A 20,424-nucleotide genomic window follows, 5' to 3' on the forward strand; every position below is an offset into this window, starting at 1 on the left:
TGAGCTGTAAAATATTAGATATGGGGAAACAATATTTAGGTTTATGTCATTTTCATTTGTTTTATAATTTAAAATAAGTTAGATTATAAATAAAAAGCAAAGTTTCTTTTCTATTAAATAAGAAATGATGGATATTTAATACTTTTGGTCAGTTTTATTTTTAAAAGAGGAAGGGTACTAAAATGTTATGCCTTCATTTTACTGCCTGTCATGTAGTGATTTTCATAAAAGCCGTGCCTTTCATAGTGCAAGACAGCCTCTTTGTCAGTTTCCTTTGGCCCCACTGATCACCAAGAAAATCATGTAAGCTGAGAGGGTTGAGTCAGGTGCCATTGTGACATTTTACTCCAAGTTTTATTCCTGGTGAAACCGGCTTGTGCAGTTTTGTTTGCTGCTTACGTTCCTAATTCACTAGTCACAGGAAGGCCCTTTAAGGGAGTGTTGTACTTTCTTAAAGATCTGTGTCCACCACAGCCTAAGAAATAATGATGAACACACAATCCTTTCTTTATGAAAAGCAAAAACATCAATAAAAGCAGTCCCCACATTCTTTCAATGGTCTTGGCCATGAGCCTCAATTTGTCACAACTTTTTCACTTTTGAAATCACTGCATCTGCTGCAGGTGGCTCTCCAATTTTTTGTCAGCATTTACTTAATTTATAGGAGGAGATCACTATGAGGAGAGAGGGCAGGATGGTCGACTTCCCTTACTGCCAACTGCCCTGCATATGCAGAACTATGTGCCCCACCTCCCTTACACAGATTTAAAAGTACAGCACCTTAAGGGCCCACAGCTCATTCCAAACACATCATTTACCCAAGCTCACAGAACAGGAAAAACTACTTAAGGAGGACCTTGAGCAAATTATGAACACACCTACCGCAGTCACTTGCTTACACAATTCAACAAGAGTTACCCTGATCACATCAACCTGATGCCATGAAGAAGAGGTGATGACTAGTTACAGTTTACAGGCCTGGTGGCCTAACTTGATTGCACCTAACTGGAATAAATGAAGACCAACTCTGAGGCTCAGAATTCTGCCTTCATGTTTCTACCACTACTACTACAGCTGCTGCTGTTCAGTTTGGCCTTCCTGAAAGGTTAGTTTGAGGATTCACAAGGACAGGATGAACACATAAAGACAGTGTTAACTCTTGATATGCTAAATGTATTAGAGCATTAAATGTACCTTATATATGATCTCTGCACTTTATTCAGGTTTAATTTGAATAAGGTAATGTTCTCAGACATCACAAATGAACAAAAGCAATTAAAGTGTAATCTAATCTTATATTACAAAAATAAAAAAAGCAAAACAGTAATTTTGAGCTCAGTTTTTATAGTAGTTTGGTAAAAAAAAAATCATTTCATTGTGAAAACCATTTTAGTAAGTCACATATATAAATGCTTGCTGTATATGTGGATTAGTAGCTCAGAGCTAGTGAGAGCTAGAAGGGCATGTAGTTGTGTGGAAGGATATACAGTATCTGTCTGCTTTCTGGTCTCAGTGTACAAACATTACTTTGTTTAGACTGACTCCTTGTGACACTGATAGTCCATAGGCAAAGTAATAATGTCATTTTTTTCATAATGTCCAATTGCTGTCAGGTGAATCAGTTAAATAATTTTACATGGCGCTATGAAAGGAACATAATATTCTTTAGCAATAATTTGCATTCAGTAGTGCAGCAGGCTTTGTTTTCAGTTATTTGCAAGTGAAATTAGAACCCCTGCCAACAACAACAGATGCAGATTGTGGCTTATTTTGAATACAGTGCGGGGTGCCATCACTATCATGCAAAAAACTTGAATTGCTATGTTGGACTAGTATGGGCATTCTCTGTCTTACCTATGAACCAGGTGACATGGAGCCTTTTTCACAGAGAGATGCTTACACATTGCTACAGTACATGGGAGATGCACTACAAATTAACATGTGATTTTAAATTGAACACATTGAAAATTCAAATTCTGGGTGTTCTCCTCAGCTCCAGTGGGACAGTGCAGGAAACCTTCTGGTTCATTAGTCATGACAAGATCCTTCAAGGATTATAAGGAAAACAAACTCTTTTAGTCCATCTATTTAATTTTCCACTGGACAAAGATTAATCAGTGAGCCAACACTCAGTAACAAATGGACTAATCAGAAAATAATGAAATTACTGAATAAATCATACAGCTATTTGCTAAATGAATAATTCATTTGATTCATAAGTGATTAAAGTGCTCGAATATATAGCCAAAGTCATATAAGTAATAAATGAGTTAGGCAATCAGTCAATCAGATAATAGAGTCATTCATCGATTCTTTCAAGATAAACCCTACTTTGTCCAATTTATGGGTCACTGATGTGCAGGAACACTTCCAGGAAATATTGGGAATAAAGGCAGGAAAATAATCTGAAAAAGACAGTCAGACAAAAAAGAAATCTAATCTATCAATGCAATATATCAATCAGCTAATTAAATGGAAAAATAAAAATGTAACTACCAGTCACTGGATGAATTAATTCATGGTGCAGAATAATCAGTCAATTAAATAATAAATTACTACTTTAATTACTGAATCAATTAGATAATTAATCGTTAAATCAATTGTTCAGTTAATTGGTCTATCAGCAACTCAATCAATAATTGCAAAAAGCAAACAAATGAATGACTTAAGTAAGAATTCTGCAGATCAATAAGTTAATGGATCTTCCCACTGTCAAATTCACATAACACAATTCAGGATCACTGGGGGCTCAACCACAAACCAGCTCTAGAGGAGGAGAAAGCAGTCAATTAATGAAACTAGGTAGTCGGTTTATGGCAAAAAAGCCAGTCAGTCAATCAATGTATCAATCAGTATAAATGACCAAACAAATCAGTCACTGGCTGAATAAATTCATAACTAATGACTAGCTAGTTAATCAATAAATACATCAATTACTTAAACAAGAAATCATTCTATTAATCAAATACATAAAAAAAATCATATATTTTTTCTTCTTCTTAAGGCATATTGTTGTTTTCTTCTTAAGTAAAGCCAGAAAGAATAGCAGCAGGCAAGGAGCAACAGTACTCCCATTATTTGGTGTTTCATGTAGCAAGCAGAATAGTTTTGCCCGATGTGTAGAGAGCCCTTCTCTACCCTTGCTACATTCATCCACTGCTTCCAGTTGCCCTTTAACAACAATCTCTTCTAATTTCACTGACAGTGCTAGAGAAAGTGGAAGGTCCGAAGAATGTTCACATCAGTTCCACTGATATGACGCATTTGCTGTTGTGGAGCCCGGTCCCTGCTTCGAAAGGTCCAGTGAACTATTCAGTGCAGTATCAAGGGTGAGTACCAGAAAGGCACTCCTTACTAAAAACCACTCCAAATGCAGAAAAAATATCATGAATAGAACTTGGAGTTGTTAATATTTCCATGAAACCAGGCTACATAGACATGGTCACAACTCACTGCACAATTTTGGAAGCAACTGTTCCATGCTTTCACCACAGCTATAGTATCTGAAGGGGACTTCAAATAATAGTACAATTGTCTACCAGCAGCCTCTGATTTTGACTAGTCACAGACAATAATGGTTTCTTGAGACAAAATGTGTCCCTTTAAATAAAGCACAGCCTAATCAATATGCATTGCTTTTTGTGACATCTCAGAATGGTGGAACTCTGTCAAATAGCCCCTATTTAATAAAATCCATTGATGCTATATGGATATGGAAAACAATACCTTCCACTGGATTGCACCCTCTGGGAATCCGATTATCAGTTAATATAAAAACAGAGCTATATTTTAATACGGGGTTATTTCAAATTGATGCTGTAGTCTGCATTAAGAGTGGTGTAAAGGGTAATAATGGAACTGACAGTGTCACCTGATGAATTCATATGGCAAACCACTGAACTTCAACATTAGTTCTTTCTCTTGTATCCAAATGCAGAGAGCATGAAAGGGAGTACAAAAACGGCACTTGGGAAGAAGTAGAAGAGTGCACTGGTATTGGGGTCACCATCTGTGATGTCACTAAAGAAATCTCTTCAGATGTGTACTACAGCTTCAGGGTGATGGCAGTTCAGGAAGGCAGAATGTCTGACTGGGAAACAATTGAGCATATGTTCAAAAGAAATCAGAGTAAGTCAATGAACACGTCTTTATCGTATACTCCCTTACAGCTTATAAAGTAATGGGGAAGAAATAAAATTAAATAACTTCTTAAATAAAATATTAGGTGTTGATTAATACTATCATTAAATAGTCACTGTGTGTATAAATTGATTAAGCTAAAAACAGCAGGCCAATTCTGACTTTCTACATTATTTTTAATAAGGCAAACTTTAATAATATAATAATTAGAGTTGGATAAGGTTCAAGTATAGTGTGAAAATATGAAGAATAAGAGTAATGACAAAAATAAACCTAAACTACTGTATACTTGGATTTACTGAAGTTAAATTTCAAGCTAAATGATTTTAAAATTGTCATTAGTGCCTTGCTATCTGCAGAATTTTCACTTTTTTTCTAATGACATAAATTGGGCCATTGAGCAAGGACCTTGACCTGAACATTTCTCCAGGTGTACTGTACAATGGCTGACCCTGTGCTCAGACCTCCAAAAGTCATGTGAAATGACAATTACCCCTCAGAAATTAATAAAGTGTACCAAATAGAGTGTACCAAATTATTTGGGCCTTTAGGTGATTAGTACCTGTGCAGTGGTTGCTGGAAGAGCCCCTGCTATCCTTTATTTGCTAAATTTAACAATGCATTTGTTTAAAATTTGAATGTTGGTGCCTGTGGTGGTCTCTGGTACAAGCAAATGGATTAGGCAGCCTAATTTTTTCTGGAGTTCCATCACTGAGCATTTAACATTTTTTCATGTGCTGTCACTGTAGTAGGTTCAGAAATGACATCCCCCACCTGCATTGTACACCTTTTTTTCCAAACCATACAAGAGGAGCACATATCCATATAGACACTGAAACCATGGAAGGATTGAGGAGCACAGGTAGAATATGAACCATCAACAGAATGCTAACTTAGCACAATAGCAACACAAGGACAAGGAGCTCAACTGCATTAGTCTTGGACAGCAGGTGAAACTTTCAAAAAGTTGTTGTTCAAGACAGAATAATGTAAAACACTTAGTATTAATAGCTATGATAATGTAAGAGACTGCCTTTTAGAAATGAAATTCTGCACACTGGTGTTTTGTCTGAACTTGAAAAGGGAAGAAAAAAAAAAGAAAAAAGAAAAACACTGACAACTGGCTCAACAGATTATGCTGATCAGAACTGTTTGGTTTCTGGTTCCTTTATAGCTTTCTTGACAACCCCCCAAATAAATATTACTGACAAGACTGAATTTGTACGAGTGCAAGTAAAGAAGATGCCCAAATCAATTGTTTACATCATAAGATACTGGCAGCAACATAACGAAGACAATGTAAGTGTTTGTTTGGCCAATTCTCTTCCTTTCAGGGAACTAAGTGTGTTTTTTTTTTCAATATTGCCTTTTTTCCAAGTAAAAATAAAGCATGTTCATATTTTTGATAGTAAATATTCTCACATTTAGTTTCACCTGTTACTGCTCCCAACATTTTTAAAAAGGAAATATTTTTTAGCTTTTTCCAAATGACACAAAATAAATTGCCTTATGATGTCAAAATCGTCGCATGACTCAAAGTTCTAAACTACATTATATTAAGAGATTTGAATACCAATGAAGAAAAATGCACTGTATATGAATATTAAATGTTTTTTGGCAGACATACCACCTTTCCTTTCCCATCCAAGTACTTTTTCTACGCAAGAAAACTTTTTTATGAATACATATGAACTTATGGTGGCTGAAAGTCACCGTAGAATCTATGTTACATTTTTACATTTATCACAGATTCAGAGTTCTGAATTTGAATCCCAGTGTTGGCATACTTTATGCATATCCTCCCTATGTCTGTGTGGGCTTTTCTCACACATCAAAAGAGCTTGTAAGCTAGGGTGAACTCTATATGATCCTGGCTTGAACGAGACAGAGCGCTGAATGGAGGAATAGATGGTGCAACATAACTCCAGAATCCCAGACCAGGAACTATCTGCATGAAGTATGCACACTCTCCACTCATTTACAATGATTTTCCTTCGGCATGCCTAAGGATGTCTGTGCTAGGTTATTTGGTGACCCTAAATTGGCCTTTTTATAAACAAGGGTGAGTTTTTCCAGGATAGGCTGGTAGCCTTATAGAGTTAGTTTCTGCCTTGCACTTGATGTTGCTTCCCTCAACTAGACTATGATGGACGTATCCAGTTAAAGTAGAAACTCTATTAGAAACAGAAAGAAAACAATTCTTTAACCTTAACGCCTTTGTAAGTCCCCAGGGTTCTTTTCCACCCAATGCTGCCAGGATAAACATCAACCCACCACAATCTTGAATTGTATTAATAAGTTTGAGTGTGCTATGTTGATTTCATGAAAAAGCCACAATGTGAGGAGTCTAAAATTAGGAACAATGAATCTTGCTTGTGTAACCATCCATATGGTCACAAGAAAACACTTACAATGGGAGTGTGTGATAAAATGGCTAAAATTTTAAAGTTATTTTATAAGACGAAAATAATCTTAAGAGACAGGTATTCCTATAATGTAATGAATGTCTTTTTTCATATTTGATTTATACAGATCAAAGTCGCCACCATACCCTGGCAGCAGACAACATATGACATAATTGACATTGTAGAACACTCCACAATCTGTCTTCAGGCACAGACCTACTCTGAAGTAATCCACAGAAGTAGTAATTTCAGTGAAGTGCAGTGTGTCCATTTAAAAGGTAGGTGCATGATGATTAATAGCAAATTACTGTCCTTTTCACATTCAGTAAAAATAATGGTGGAGTGCCATTTTGGACATTTGTATCACATTGGGCTTCATACAGTTTGGCATACCTTAATGACAGAAAACTCCAGCCCATCTGAATCACTACGATGCCAATGCTGATGTTTTTGTCACTCCTTTTCATCAATTTCCAGAAGACATTTTGGAGGGGTAAAGCTGTACTTCTGTTTTATAAACTCATCAAAGCAGACCTGTCAGCTCTTTGTACATCAGTGTTTAAACCAGTACAAAGATGTACAATGTATCCAAACACAATGACTGATGAACATTTAGAGGATGGAAGTAGTAAGCGAAGCATCTTAAAAAATTAGCCTAAGAAAATACAGAAGAGGGCAGATAATTTAAAAAAATACAATGGCCTTAAGGGTCACTGGCTGCACATATTCAAAGGTTCAAATATAAGATTTTACGATCAGGGTGATCAGTGAAAACAATGAGCAACCCACCCATCAATTTGTGTTCCCCTTTATTTTCAGCACGCAGCATTTTATATTATTTAAGGTAAGGTGTGTGTTGCAAGGTTATGCAGTGTTAACTTAAAATATACTGTATTTAACAACACAATATGCCTTGTAACTGTTAGAACTTTGCATTTGAAAAGCAACTATCGGTATTTTTTCAGTTAAAGGTTGTTTTGTTAAGAATACTAGATATTATAAGGATTTATGATTACCTTTAGAAGATTCCAATCAGTTATGGCATATGAGAAACAGTGGTGGAGGCACACAACTATACCGATATTAATTTGGCACACCCCAACTATTCATCTATTAGCAACCGTTTGTACCTTCGGTACTGCGAGCTATAAGAACTACAAGTTATACCATCGCCCGAGACCTAACACACTGAGACAAAAAACTACGTATTTGTGTGATAATTCGTTCACCTTCTAAACCCAACACCTTGTAATGAATCGGTTTCATTGGTTCCCCGTACACACGTTTTTTGCTCAGTGCATGGAGTGCAAAGGCGAATGTCTGCCTTTTGCCAATTGTTTTCTGTGCACGTCCCAATCATAAAATGTCACTGATTTCAAGGTTCGACTGACATTTCTGCCAAGGCTAAAACTGGATACACCAGCGAACATAACTGAAATAAACATCCATCCATTTTTTTTTTACCTAGTGTTGAATCGCGGGACGCCGGGCGTTTCCTAACAAGCATAGGGCGAAAGGCAGTGTCCCAAATATCAAAGTTCATACGCTTTTGTTGGACTTTAATGCTGCATACATGTCTGACGTCACAAACACGCTTCAGGCGTATATAGGAGGCGTCTTCACATGTGTCTACGGATACATAAAGACAATTAACTTCTGTGTGATGGCACAATAACAGAGGTATTTATGACGAACATTAAAAAACCGGCTCCGATGAGTTTTAAGTGAAGGTATGACACGTCCCGTACTCTAACACTGCTTATCTTACGCACTCTCTGTACGTATTCTCGCGGTGAATAATTGAAGGCGTTGCCATGACGTCACCTTAGCCAACGGATGCCCCATTGGTCCAAACTATACACATATTGCGCTTTGTTACTCGTGATGAGTTCCACTGAAGCGATTCTTTCAGGTATCAGTTCATAGGATTCACCGAAAAAAAGTCGTGTAACACTAAACACTCCGAAGACACGAATGTCGCGTCGTGTCTGTAAATAGATTTTTTAATTCGTATTATTTTAAACACGACTAGTACTTAATTACATATTAATATTTAGACTCTGCAGATACTCCTTTGCAGTGGAGGGAAGATGATGTAGGACATTTAGTTCGCCATCAAATCGCCAATTCGGACATGTATTATGTATGTGCTGAACTGTTTTCCTCTCATCTCTACAGTCGCATGATGGTGCTTCTGCGATGCCCCATTCCTTGGTTCTAATTCTATTCAGTAGTACCCATTCGCGTCGTCTTAGCTCACTTCCATGCACTCGGGTAGTTGGATCGTTGATGAGGTGGGCATTAACAGGGTTTGCTGCCATTCAAATTTGTTTCCACTTTTTGTCCGAGCCGGTGAAAGCTTGATCTACTGTTCAGGATGGTTTACAAGATCGTGAATCTCTTCAAATAACAAAGAATTTGCTTACTCTCGACATTTGGTAAACTGTCGTACGGCGGCAGCATCACAACTCAATTTCGGCGTTGCTCTATTAGTCAGCACTGGTAGCCAAGAAAGCTGGGTCGATTTTACTACTTCAGAGATAAGCCGCATTGCATTATGTAGTTGAACGTCAGTTTTGAAAACTTGTGAGCTGTGAAGCCACCACGATATGCAGTATTCTGCTGCTGAGTGAACCAGATAGAGTGTTGCTGTACGTAGTGTTTATGTGTCTATACCCCAGCCTGTTCCAGGTAGCTTTTGGACGATGTTGACTCGCGAACTAATTTATTTGGAACTATTTCTAGATGTTGTTTAAATGTGAGCGTTCGGTCTAGTCTGACTCCCAAATATTTCGGATTGTCGACATGTTGAAGTTGGAAGGAGGAATTTGGCAGCCTGCTCGTGGACATCCCTGCACGCGTTTGGAAACTGAATATTCCAATCGCAATTAATGCAAACGATAGACTCCGTAATAAGAATTTAAATAGATGATACTACCAGATGGCTAAAAATCAAACTGTTGTTGTTGTCTGTGTTAAAAATAGGTTATTATTTGGATTGTTAATGTCTAATTAGAATATCATTAATTCTATTTGACGTTTTTTTTTATTAAAGAATACATGGGCTCACCTTCATATTCTAGGTGGATTTTGCATGTATTTATTTACAGATAACATGAGTGATTTTTCTTATTATCTCTATATGCCTTGCACATGCAAGCAAATGTACTCTTTACACGTGACAATAATAACCATATAAACCCTTTATTCCCCTGTTTATATAATTTTGGGTTTAATAGTGTATTCCACCTTAGTAGGCCCTGCATCAAATATTAACAATATCTTGAGGGTGAGTAGTAAAGGCTACTGTGTTAATGACACCACACATATAGATCACACTGTTTTCATCAATAAATCCTCATTAACAGTACTGCAGCCTTATATGGTATTTAATTACATAATATGTGTCCAGATGGCTGTAAGTGAATAATAAGATGAATACTCTTTATTTATTAAATCAGGCCGTTTGTAGAAAGCAGTGACAAAAACTTCAGATTCCAAAGTGGAGATCACAAAGGCAGTAATATTTTTCCCCATTTTTTTCTTTCCAGAAAGGAGGCAGAGATGGGATGCAATCTTAACAGCTAGCGTTTTAGCCATTCTGGGACCGCTCATGGTACTCTGCGTGTTGGGGCTTCTCTGCCGCTTCTCCCGTGTCCTCAAGCATTCAGTCTGCCCTGTGGAGCATTTGCCTGATACGCTGGTGAGTCACTCTGGTTTCTGAGTGAAATCAAAATTAAATCAGTGAAATATTATGTGTCACATAGAAATTATACATATAGTACAAAATGTAGTGAAATGCTTAATTGGTCAACTCCAGTGACTGTGCCTTTAAGAAGAACATAAAAAGATAAAACCAATAATACATGACTTTATTAATATCAAAAATCATTAATACAAGAATTTTAAATATTTCATCAATAATAAATAATAACTAAATAAATAACCTAGTAACTTAAATAACTTAATGTAAGAGAATTAGCAATACGGCATCATGTATTTCTAGACACTTTATTAATTCTTGTGTATGAACTGTAGAATTAAGCACCTCCACCTCCTCCTCTGAACAGATGTTTAGTCAGCAGTAGTGTTTACCTGACTGCAGCACGTAAAAGACAGGTCACTATTTAGACGGCTGGTATTATTGATAATTTTCTTGCCCTGGTTCGACATCAATTGGTGTAGATGTCCTTGAAGTTAGAGAGTGCTCACCCAGTGATGGGTGCTGCTGACTGCACCATGCTCTGCAGAGCCTTGCTATTTCTAAACCAGGCTGTAGTACTCCCTGTCAAAATACTTTCAATGATGGATGCAAAGCCATTCTTTAGTAATTGAGAGGGCAGCCTGAAAACCCTTAGGTGGTTGAGGTAGTAGAGACATTGTCGTGCCTTCTTTACCAAGATGTTTTGGCCAGGTTTGGTCTTCTGAGATGTAGAAACCAAGGTATCTGAAACTGTCCACCTTCTCCATCAGAGTGTTATTAAAACTGAGGCGGTGGTAGTACCTCTGCTCTTTTTTTCCAAAGTCCACAGTCAGCCTCTTTGCTTTGCGGACACTCAGGATTAGACTATGGCACCAATGTGACAGAGCCTCCACTTCACCTAGGTAAGCCTGCTTGTTGTTGTTAGATAACAGGCCTACCACAGTTGTGCCATCAGCAAACTTGATAATGATGTTAGAGTCATGGAAGCTGTGAAGTCATATGAGGGTCATTTGGTAAGTATGGAAAAAAAGCAAATTAAACACCATTATTTGGAAATATTCACCTAAACATTTTTAGAACATAAACAACACAAGTATCTATCTATCTATCTATCTATCTATCTATCTATCTATCTATCTATCTATCTATCTATCTATCTATCTATCTATCTATCTATCTATCTATCTATCTATCTATCTATCTATCTATCTATCTATCTATCTATCTATCACGTTGCTTCTGGCTGAAATTTAGCCTGACTTAGTTTGACAGTTGACACTTGCTATCTGTGATGTCACTAAATGAATTGTGGGTCCATTTTATAGAAATGTACCAAACCTACCAAACAACCTTCATATGTGTAGAGGGAGTGCAGCAGTGGTCTCAGAATGCAGCCCTGTGGGGTGACTGTGTTAAGAATGGGGAATAATGACACTTGAGGTCTGTCTTTCAAAAAGTTAAAGATCCAGCTGCAAAATAAAGTGCTTAGATATAAATCCCTGAGCTTGGTAAAGACCTTAAATGGGATTATTGTGTTAAATGTAGAACATAGTCTATAAATAATATTTGCACATAAATCCCTTTCTTGTTGTCCAGGGCCATTGCTATAGACCTTATTGCGACTTGCTTTCTTAGGTACATGGACAATGGTGCATCTTTTATAGCATGTTGGTAATGACAGACTGGGTTAAGTATAGAGATAAAATAGTATCATCACCACTGGTGCAAGCTGATCTCCTCAGATCTGGAATAAACATCCTGGAATGCTTTCTGGACCTGCTGCCTTCCTTGTGTTCAATTTCCTATAATCTCTCCTTACACTGTGCTCTGACAAAGTGAGTGCTGTTTCCTCACTGAATAGTTCTTACACCACAGATGTTTTGGAACATTGGCAGCCGCTAACAGCATTCACGTCAAAGTGTGTGTAGAAATAAATAAGCTTGTCTGCCAGATAGATGGCAGGTGGGAGTATTTGCTTTATAGTCCATTATTGTCCACAGACTATGCCACATGCAATTAGGATCCAACTGCCCTTTCGCTTTCTCCCCATACCATCATTTGGTGATTTTAGTGCATCATAAATGGTTTCTGGATTGAGAATGTCCTGATGATGACTTTTGGTGCCGTTTCATTTATAAGAAATCCAATATAGGAATGCTGTATTCCATTTGAATTGGGAAGTCAGAATTTCTGAATTCCTAATCATACTTTTCAAATGGAATGCCCGAACAAGTTTAATTTCCTACTCAGAAACTCGGGTCTGGTCTGTCAAGTCAGAGTTTATCCGACTTCAGATTATGACATCAATTCAGAATGGTGCCATACACCAGGAACTTTAGTGAAAGCTGCAAAATTATTCTGTTTACTAGCACGTCTGTCTGTTTTTGTCTTATTAATCCAGCCCTACACACAGTACAGTCCAACTTCTATTTGAGGACATGTTGCTATGGTGTTTTTATGTGCAAAAAATGTGGATTGTTATAACTGGTAAGTATTCTGAAAAATGTTCTCCCCGTGTCTGCGTGGGTTTCCTCCTGGTACTCTGGTTTCCTCCCACAGTCCAAAGACATGCAGGTTAGGTGCATTGGCGATATTAAATTGTCCCTAGTGTGTGCTTGGTGTGTGTGTGTGTACACGCCCTGTGGTGGGTTGGCACCCTGTCCAGGGTTTGTTTCCTGCCTTGTGCCCTGTGTTGTCTGGGATAGGCTCCAGCAGACCCCTGTGACCCTGTAGTTGTTATAGCAGGTTGGATAATGGATAGATAGATGGATTCTGAAAAAAGCAAGCAAACAAAGGTTAACCTGGAGATGTCCTAATTGGTATTCTGAATGTTTCAGTAGAACACATTCAATTCGAATGTGACGTCATTCCCAGCTCCGACAACAAACTTCCGAGGTAAATGGAATACAGCATTTGTCATAGCTTTCATAAATGCAATGATGTCATCCTGCACCTGAATATTTCCCTTTCAGCAACACTCATCTTGGACAGAGGCCTCTAATTGGCCAGTCCAATGTGCAACTTACATGTGACTGGAGCTTCTTGCTTTAACTTTAGTTTATGTCTTGATTAATGTTTCCACTTAGTGCATGGGGAGGCAAGGGAGTGCAAAATATGCAGGCTGTGGAACAGACTTGTCATGGTTGATAATGCTTTGGATAGTGAAGGCATAAAGTGTCTACAAAGCCTACTGTGTTTTTCTAGAAGGAAGTAGTTAAAAGGTATTTTACCTCTTTAGCAAAAAATTAAAGCTCGGTACAAAGGGTTTTTATTGCTGTAAAAACAAATCCTAAGTGCTATAAAGTTAATACTGTAATAAGTAATTATATCTCCTTTATTTCAATTCTAATTATTTTTAAAAGCTAAAAGTAATATGTTTAAAATAATAACTCACACCTTAGTCCCCAAACCTGGGTGAATCCAAAGTAAAATTCATTGCATCCAGCACTTATTTGGTTGGGGCCTTTCCTCTGCTGTTGTCCCAGGCTGAGATGCCACCTTTCCACTGTTAGTCCAGATAGCACCTGTGTTTCATCCTCCAGGGGTATGCATGACATGTAAATTACTAATGCAAAGTTGAACTTCTTGCATCTTGGCACTGATTTGCGAAAGTGGCCTTCAGTAATAAATGTCTAGACAGCATGAACAACCAACATCTGAATGAGAGGTAATGCCTGACTCACTTTTGTACTTGCAGGATTTTGAATACTTTCCTGAGAAAATACAGAGAAAAACAAAAGAAGCTTCTGAGTACTGTGAGCCTATCATGGTCCTGTCTATGGAAAACAATGAGATCGCTGGATTACTGCACACAGAGACATCAGCAGATGAGAAGAGAGTCTAGCAAAAGTGACTAAAACAAGCTGTTTACACTGCTATGACTGCTGGAAACATCTTTCATCCTTACCTTAACTGGAATCTTTGAATGGCAAAACTGTGGAAATTACCATTTTATGTTTTATAAAAGTGATTCCGTTATACTGTTCTAGAACAGTCGTCAGCATTATTGTGACTGAGGTTTCTTCAGCATGAAATGACTGGTTAACAAGCTCCCAGAAGGCAGCCATTTAAAACTAAACTCAAGCAGTAATATGCAGGATGACTTCACAATGTTCATATTAATTGAAAACTGGGAACATCAGTTTGAGGATGACCTCTAAGAACACAAAAAACAATGCTAAGACTTTGGAGGGCTGTCGTTTATGCTTCCTGCACATTGATACATGGAAATGGATCTCAGTTAAGGCTGGCAGCATGGAAGTGGCATTGATGCAGTCTACGACTTACTTTTATTAGTTACAATTACTGTGTAGCCTGATGTTCCCATGGTAAAATGGTGAGTTGGGATGGTAGTCCAGTGCCAAGTGAGGGTCAGTAAACAAGTGTAATGTGAAAAAAGTTCCCTGTGAATAGGCATGCTTCCTCTGGAGTAAGAATGTGTCATATCAGTGGCAGACTGAAATGGCCATATTCACATATCGGTAGAGCATAGCTTCTGGCATCCAGGGTCATGGCATTTGTTCCAATGCAAGGGTGTGATTGAAATAGCTGTGGTGGAAAATTCATGTTTTGTTGGTTGTTCAAATAGTTAAAGACAAAAAGAAGAAAAAAACACATATTAAACTAAATAATTTTTTTTCTCACGTTTTCAGATACTGGTTAAGTTTGAAATCATGGAAGATATTTTAACCTCCATCCATACATTTCAAGCTTAAGTATTATTAGGGTGTTGTACCATGTTAGCCAAAATGGATGTAATGAGAAGTCAAGCAAAATGAAATATTTTATTGGCTAACTAAAAAGATTACAAAATGCAAGACAAGATGTCTCCCATAAAGGTTTTCCAATGCTGTATCTGTCCTGGTGTCTATATAAACACAGTCTCTGTAATACGTCTTGCCTGAGGCAGCGGCCTGAGTTGCCTTGAAAGCTTGCATATTGTAATCTTTTATAGTTAGCCAATAATAAAATGTGTCATTTTGCTTGACTTCTCATTGCAAGTTTAAGTAATCAAAAAGAAAATATTGTGATTTCCTTATGTATCTTGATATAGTCAAAAGTAAGATGAGGTTTTGTTGAAGCCCGCAGTCTGAAAATTTCTCAAAGATGGATGTTTGAGAGATGTGCTTTGGAGCACGCATGACATGTCGTCAACAGTCGTGCAGGTTCAAGAGGCAAGTTAGTTACATTATCACAGCATTAAAGAACACACTGCATGCACTCCAATAGACATGCAAATGCTTTCCTGAAGAATATATATATATGGTACTTTCATTTTAATTGTGACACATGAAGACATTTTTGACAAATTAACGTGTCAATAAAGCTCAAAACCTGGACTGCATTTTCATCATTTGACTAAACAGTGTTATGGAGAGCTAATGCTAGAAAGAAAGACAGTAAGAAAGAAAGGTTTATTATTTAATTCTGTAAACATCACTCTGCTTGAAAAATATGAAAAATAATAAAGTCGTAGCCAGTTTTAGTTCAGAATAAATGATATATTTGGCTTGTTGTTGTTAACTATGTTTAAAACAAGTGAATGTGTTTTAACGTATCTACCAAATCACCACATGTAACCACAAGGGGGCAGCACTGAGCCTCAAACCTTCCAACACCTTCTTACACAAACACTGGCCACAATGGACAATTTCCAATTCTCCATTTCTACCTCCCTTAAGTTTGGCCCAGAAACCTTCCCCTCTGGTGATATCCAAACACCCCAACAGGGCTGCTTTTCTGGACTCCAAATGCCATGCCACCCTGTGGGTTTCTTAACCAGGTTCAGCCCTGAGGAACACTGCAACCTGTCATTGGGGGGAATTAACTGCTCCCGGTATGGCCTTTCACCCAGTCTATTAATTATGGTCTCCTGGTCGGGCAAGAATCCGTCCCTAGCTGTCCTTCCTTATATGTAATTCAGCTCTCTACCTCTGTAACAACTGGCAAGCATTTTTTTTAGAAGACTGTGCATTGTACATGCAAGACACTGTTTTGGACTTAAACTACTGATCGTTTTTCTTAAATTTCAAGGACTTATTTTAATCCGTTACTCACTTCACTGGCTCCACCTTTGATTATTATTTATTATGGGTTAAAGCCACGTTGAAGCCAATGAATGTCATGTTTTCTGTTTACCTCTTTTGGCATTTTTACAGTATTTACCACAAAAAAAAAATATTTTTTAATATGTCAGCTTAGGTCAGCTTGGGTGCAGTTGGTTTTCAGTCTACTTCAGCTTTACTGCCTGTATGCAATGGAAAACAGTCTACACTAGACAAAGATGATTCCAGCTTAAAGGGCAACCACTGTGTTGTTGAGCACAATGATTAGATATGGCAACACCTAATAAGGCACCACTGTAAACTAAAAACAAAAAAAATTACATTTCGCAAGTGGAAGACTAAACTAAAATGCTCGATTTGAGTGTCCACTGTTGCATTCATCAGAGATGGAATGAGAACAGGAGCACGTTGAACAGCCAAAGGGGTTAAGTTAATCTGCAGCCCAGTACGTACTGAAGAGGGAAAGTTGAGAATGTTTTGAAAATACGCATTTTACAGCTTGGTGGTACTGTAGGTGTTACTACAATGGGGACCGTTAAAGTGCTTTTCACACTGGTATAGCATGGTAGTCATTGCTCAGCTGTCTTTTTCTACATCAATCCATCATCAAAACCATTTATTCCAGTTCAGGCTGCACGGGGGAAGTGGCCTTTCCCTGGAAAATCAGGGGCAAAGCAGGAATCTGTTTTAGATTACACACCCATACTGGGCTAATTTTGAGTCACTAGTTAACTTAAAATGCACTTATTTAATATGTAACAGAAAAACACATGCAAACTGGACCCAAATCCAGGAATTCCATACAGTTAATTAGTATCACTAGCTACTGTGCCTGTTTAATTTGTAGGGAAGAGAAAAGTCCCGCAGTTTCAAGTACTTTGTAATGTGTAGCCATTATAGACAGGCCAGTTATACTTTCAAAATCTCCCAGAATTTATCTGTCTGGTGTTTCAAAAGCCACACAGAAGAGTTTATATTTTTTTAAAATTTATTTCAGTATCTGTCCAAGTGCTATCATTTTTTGTGTACCTTGTGTTTAAAATAAATATTTTTACATCTCATGTTTTGCATAGATCTATTTTCATAAAACTGCATGACCTATGTTCAAAGTTGCTTTTAACATTCCAGTTTTATTAGAATATTAAAACAATTCTGACAAGAATAGGCTAAGTAGGCCAACAAACGTACCCATCCCATTCACCTATCACGGGTGTTGAACTCCAGTCCTGGACAGCTGCGATGGCTGCAAGTTTTCATTGTAGCCATCTTCTTCATTAATGACCAGTTTTGGCTGATAATTAACTTGTTTTGCTTTAGTTTTAATTAACTTGGCTCAGGCCCCATAGTTGTTTCATCCATCCATCCATCCATCCATTTTCCAACCCGCTGAATCCGAACACAGGGTCACAGAGGTCTGCTGGAGCCAATCCCAGCCAACCCAGGGCACAAGGCAGGAACCAATCCCGGGCAGGGTGCCAACCCACCGCAGGACACACACAAACACACTCACCCACACACCAAGCATACACTAGGGCCAATTTAGATTCGCCAATCCACCTAACCAGCATGTGTTTGGACTGTGGGAGGAAACCGGAGCGCCCGGAGGAAACCCACGCAGACACGGGGATAACATGCAAACTCTACGCAGGGAGGACCCGGGAAGCGAACCCAGGTCTCCCAACTGCGAGGCAGCTGCTACCCACTGCGCCACCGTGCTGCCCCCATAGTTGTTTCTTTTTCCTTAATTAGCAGCCAAACAATAATGAGATACAAAACAAGCTGCCACATGACCAACTCACCTGTGCACATCACACAATATCTGAAAATAAAGAAAGGTGATGGTCTTGGTAAGGTTGATCTGTCAGGTCACCAAAACATTCTGATAGTGTCCTTAGAAAAAACAGACAATTCAACAGTTTTGGAAATGTCTGCTTTGGCAGAATGAGAACAGCAACAGGCCATGGAATTAAATAACGGGTTTAATTAACAGCAAGAATCAACTTCTCTTTAAGAGATTGGTTGGAGTTTGAAATCCCAGTTTAGCTGGTCATCTGTTGGCCCGTTTCACATCTCATTTCTGTTTGGCTGTCATTTAATGAAGAAAAGAATCAATTGAGAGGACTGAATCCTTACAAACAGGACTATTAAAATGAAGGGAAAATAAGTTAATTAGCAGGGAAAACTGGTCACTGATTAGGAAAACGGTTACAATGAAAACCTGTAGCCAATGTGGCCCTCCAGGCCCGGAGTTTAACACCCCTGACCTAGATTACCAAAATAACATCAAGCTGAAGACCACTAAAGTCCTGCTCTCCACCACACTGCTTGGCAGTTTATCCCATATGTCTATGCTGTGGTAAAAAGTTCTATCGTGTGCAAAATCTCCCCTTGACAAGTTTCCAACTGTGTCCCTGTGTTCTTGTTGCAGAATTTATTTTACAGTAACAACAGCGACCAACAGTTCTGTACTAATTCCTTTCATAATTTTAAACCCTTTGATCGTGTCACTTCTTAATCTCTATTTGCTTAACCTGGAAAGGTTTATCCCCCTTCAATCTCTCCTTATAGCTCATACCTCTTAGTCCTGGAATCAGCCTAGTCATTCTTCTTTGGACTTTCTCTAGCACTCCTAACATCTTTTTTGTAATATGAAGACCAAAACTGAACACAATGTAGTATCCCAGATGAGGCCTCACTAGTACATTATATAACTTAAGTATAACCTCCCTTGACTTGTACTCCACACATTTTGATATATAACATAACATTGCATTTGCCTTCTTGATGTGTACAGTGTCTTGACGAAAATAGTGATAGGTCCACCACAACTCCTAGTTCCTTCTCATAACATGTACTCTCAAGTTTCAGACCTCCAATATGCATTCACATATGACACAAAACGCCGGAGAGGGCATACAAAACTATCAGGACTATCACACATAAGTCCATATAATTTTGCCAGGTAGTCATGGACAAGACCGATTATGAAATGTTTTTCTGTTTACTCTTATGTAGAAACAGATTAGGGCAGACATGAAGAATAAGACAAAATCATTATGATTGACAGTGTGAGTACTTACCTGCCCTCTTACTTTATCAAAAGGAAACAATTTTACAGAAAATGTCAGAACAGGAAAAATATAAAAATGCCCACAACTTGGATGATCAGTTATCATGAATCAAGACTGTCACAAAGCAAACAGATTATACACAGCATAAAAGACGCTAATAAGGTAATGTGACAAACAGTATTATATTTGTATGAAAATGTAGAAACTCTAATTAGAATAATATACCATTTTTTTGCTGAATTCTTTTTCTTACTTTTATACTCTTTGAATGAAGACCTGGGCATAGGGAGTAAAGCAGCATTTAGTGTTATTACTGCTGCCTTTCAAAAACTGTTCAACTTGAGTTTAACAGAGACAGAGTTCAGTGTCATTTGAGTAGGATGCTTACTTTTAATTTTCTTACATGTTAATGTTTCTAATTTGTTTTACAAGGACTGTTTTCACTTCTTTTTAAAGGTTAATATTTATTTCTATACATTTGTGTGTGTGAGCTGGAGTATCAGCAAACACAAATACGGGTTTTGTGGACTTTCCAATTGAAAAATAGTAAAGACAACTTTGGCAGCAAACAAACTAAAACACTGGTATTTTTATGAAAAATGTTAATAGAAGTTGTGATATGTGTGATGAAATAAAAAAAGGAAAAAAATTGAAGAGTAAATGTTACATTTGCAAAAATGTGTGCACCTTACAAAGTCAGTACACAGTAACACCTCCCTTTGGCAAAAATCACAGCATGCAAACATTTTTTGTAGCCAGCTATGAGCCTTTCAATTCATATTTTGGATTTTTTTCCCCCATTTTTCCATGCAGATTGTTTCTGGCCACAAGATATTCTTGACTTGTCTTGCACGCACAGCACATTTAAGTTTCACTGTCAGAAACGTCCTGCAGTTTCAAGTACTGTTTAATGTGCAGCCATTATTATAATTATATTATAATAATTATTATTAGGCTTTATTGTAGGCACAGAGCTGGACAGTTTGACATCTGTAGCAGAGCGACGGGCACTGAGCAGGCTCCTGTCAATAATGGAGAAT

General features: G+C 37.8%; 2 protein-coding genes across 2 annotated transcripts in view; one reads left to right on the plus strand and one right to left on the minus strand.

Moving 5' to 3' along the window:
• The window catches only part of LOC114669508 (presenilins-associated rhomboid-like protein, mitochondrial), a 1,019,231-nt gene that overhangs the window by 945,805 nt on the left and 53,002 nt on the right, over window positions 1-20,424 (minus strand). The gene's annotated exons all lie outside the window — the stretch shown is intronic.
• On the plus strand, window positions 896-19,618 carry crfb16 (cytokine receptor family member B16). The gene is made up of 7 exons (XM_028825726.2): window positions 896-1,105; window positions 3,206-3,329; window positions 3,938-4,128; window positions 5,315-5,439; window positions 6,673-6,823; window positions 10,097-10,248; window positions 13,946-19,618. Exons 1-7 carry the CDS (start codon window positions 1,015-1,017, stop codon window positions 14,090-14,092), a joined length of 981 nt encoding a protein of 326 aa, XP_028681559.1. The 5' UTR covers window positions 896-1,014; the 3' UTR covers window positions 14,093-19,618.

This window comes from Erpetoichthys calabaricus, chromosome 2 (genome assembly GCF_900747795.2).
Source record: "Erpetoichthys calabaricus chromosome 2, fErpCal1.3, whole genome shotgun sequence".
NCBI classification, from domain to species: domain Eukaryota; kingdom Metazoa; phylum Chordata; class Cladistia; order Polypteriformes; family Polypteridae; genus Erpetoichthys; species Erpetoichthys calabaricus.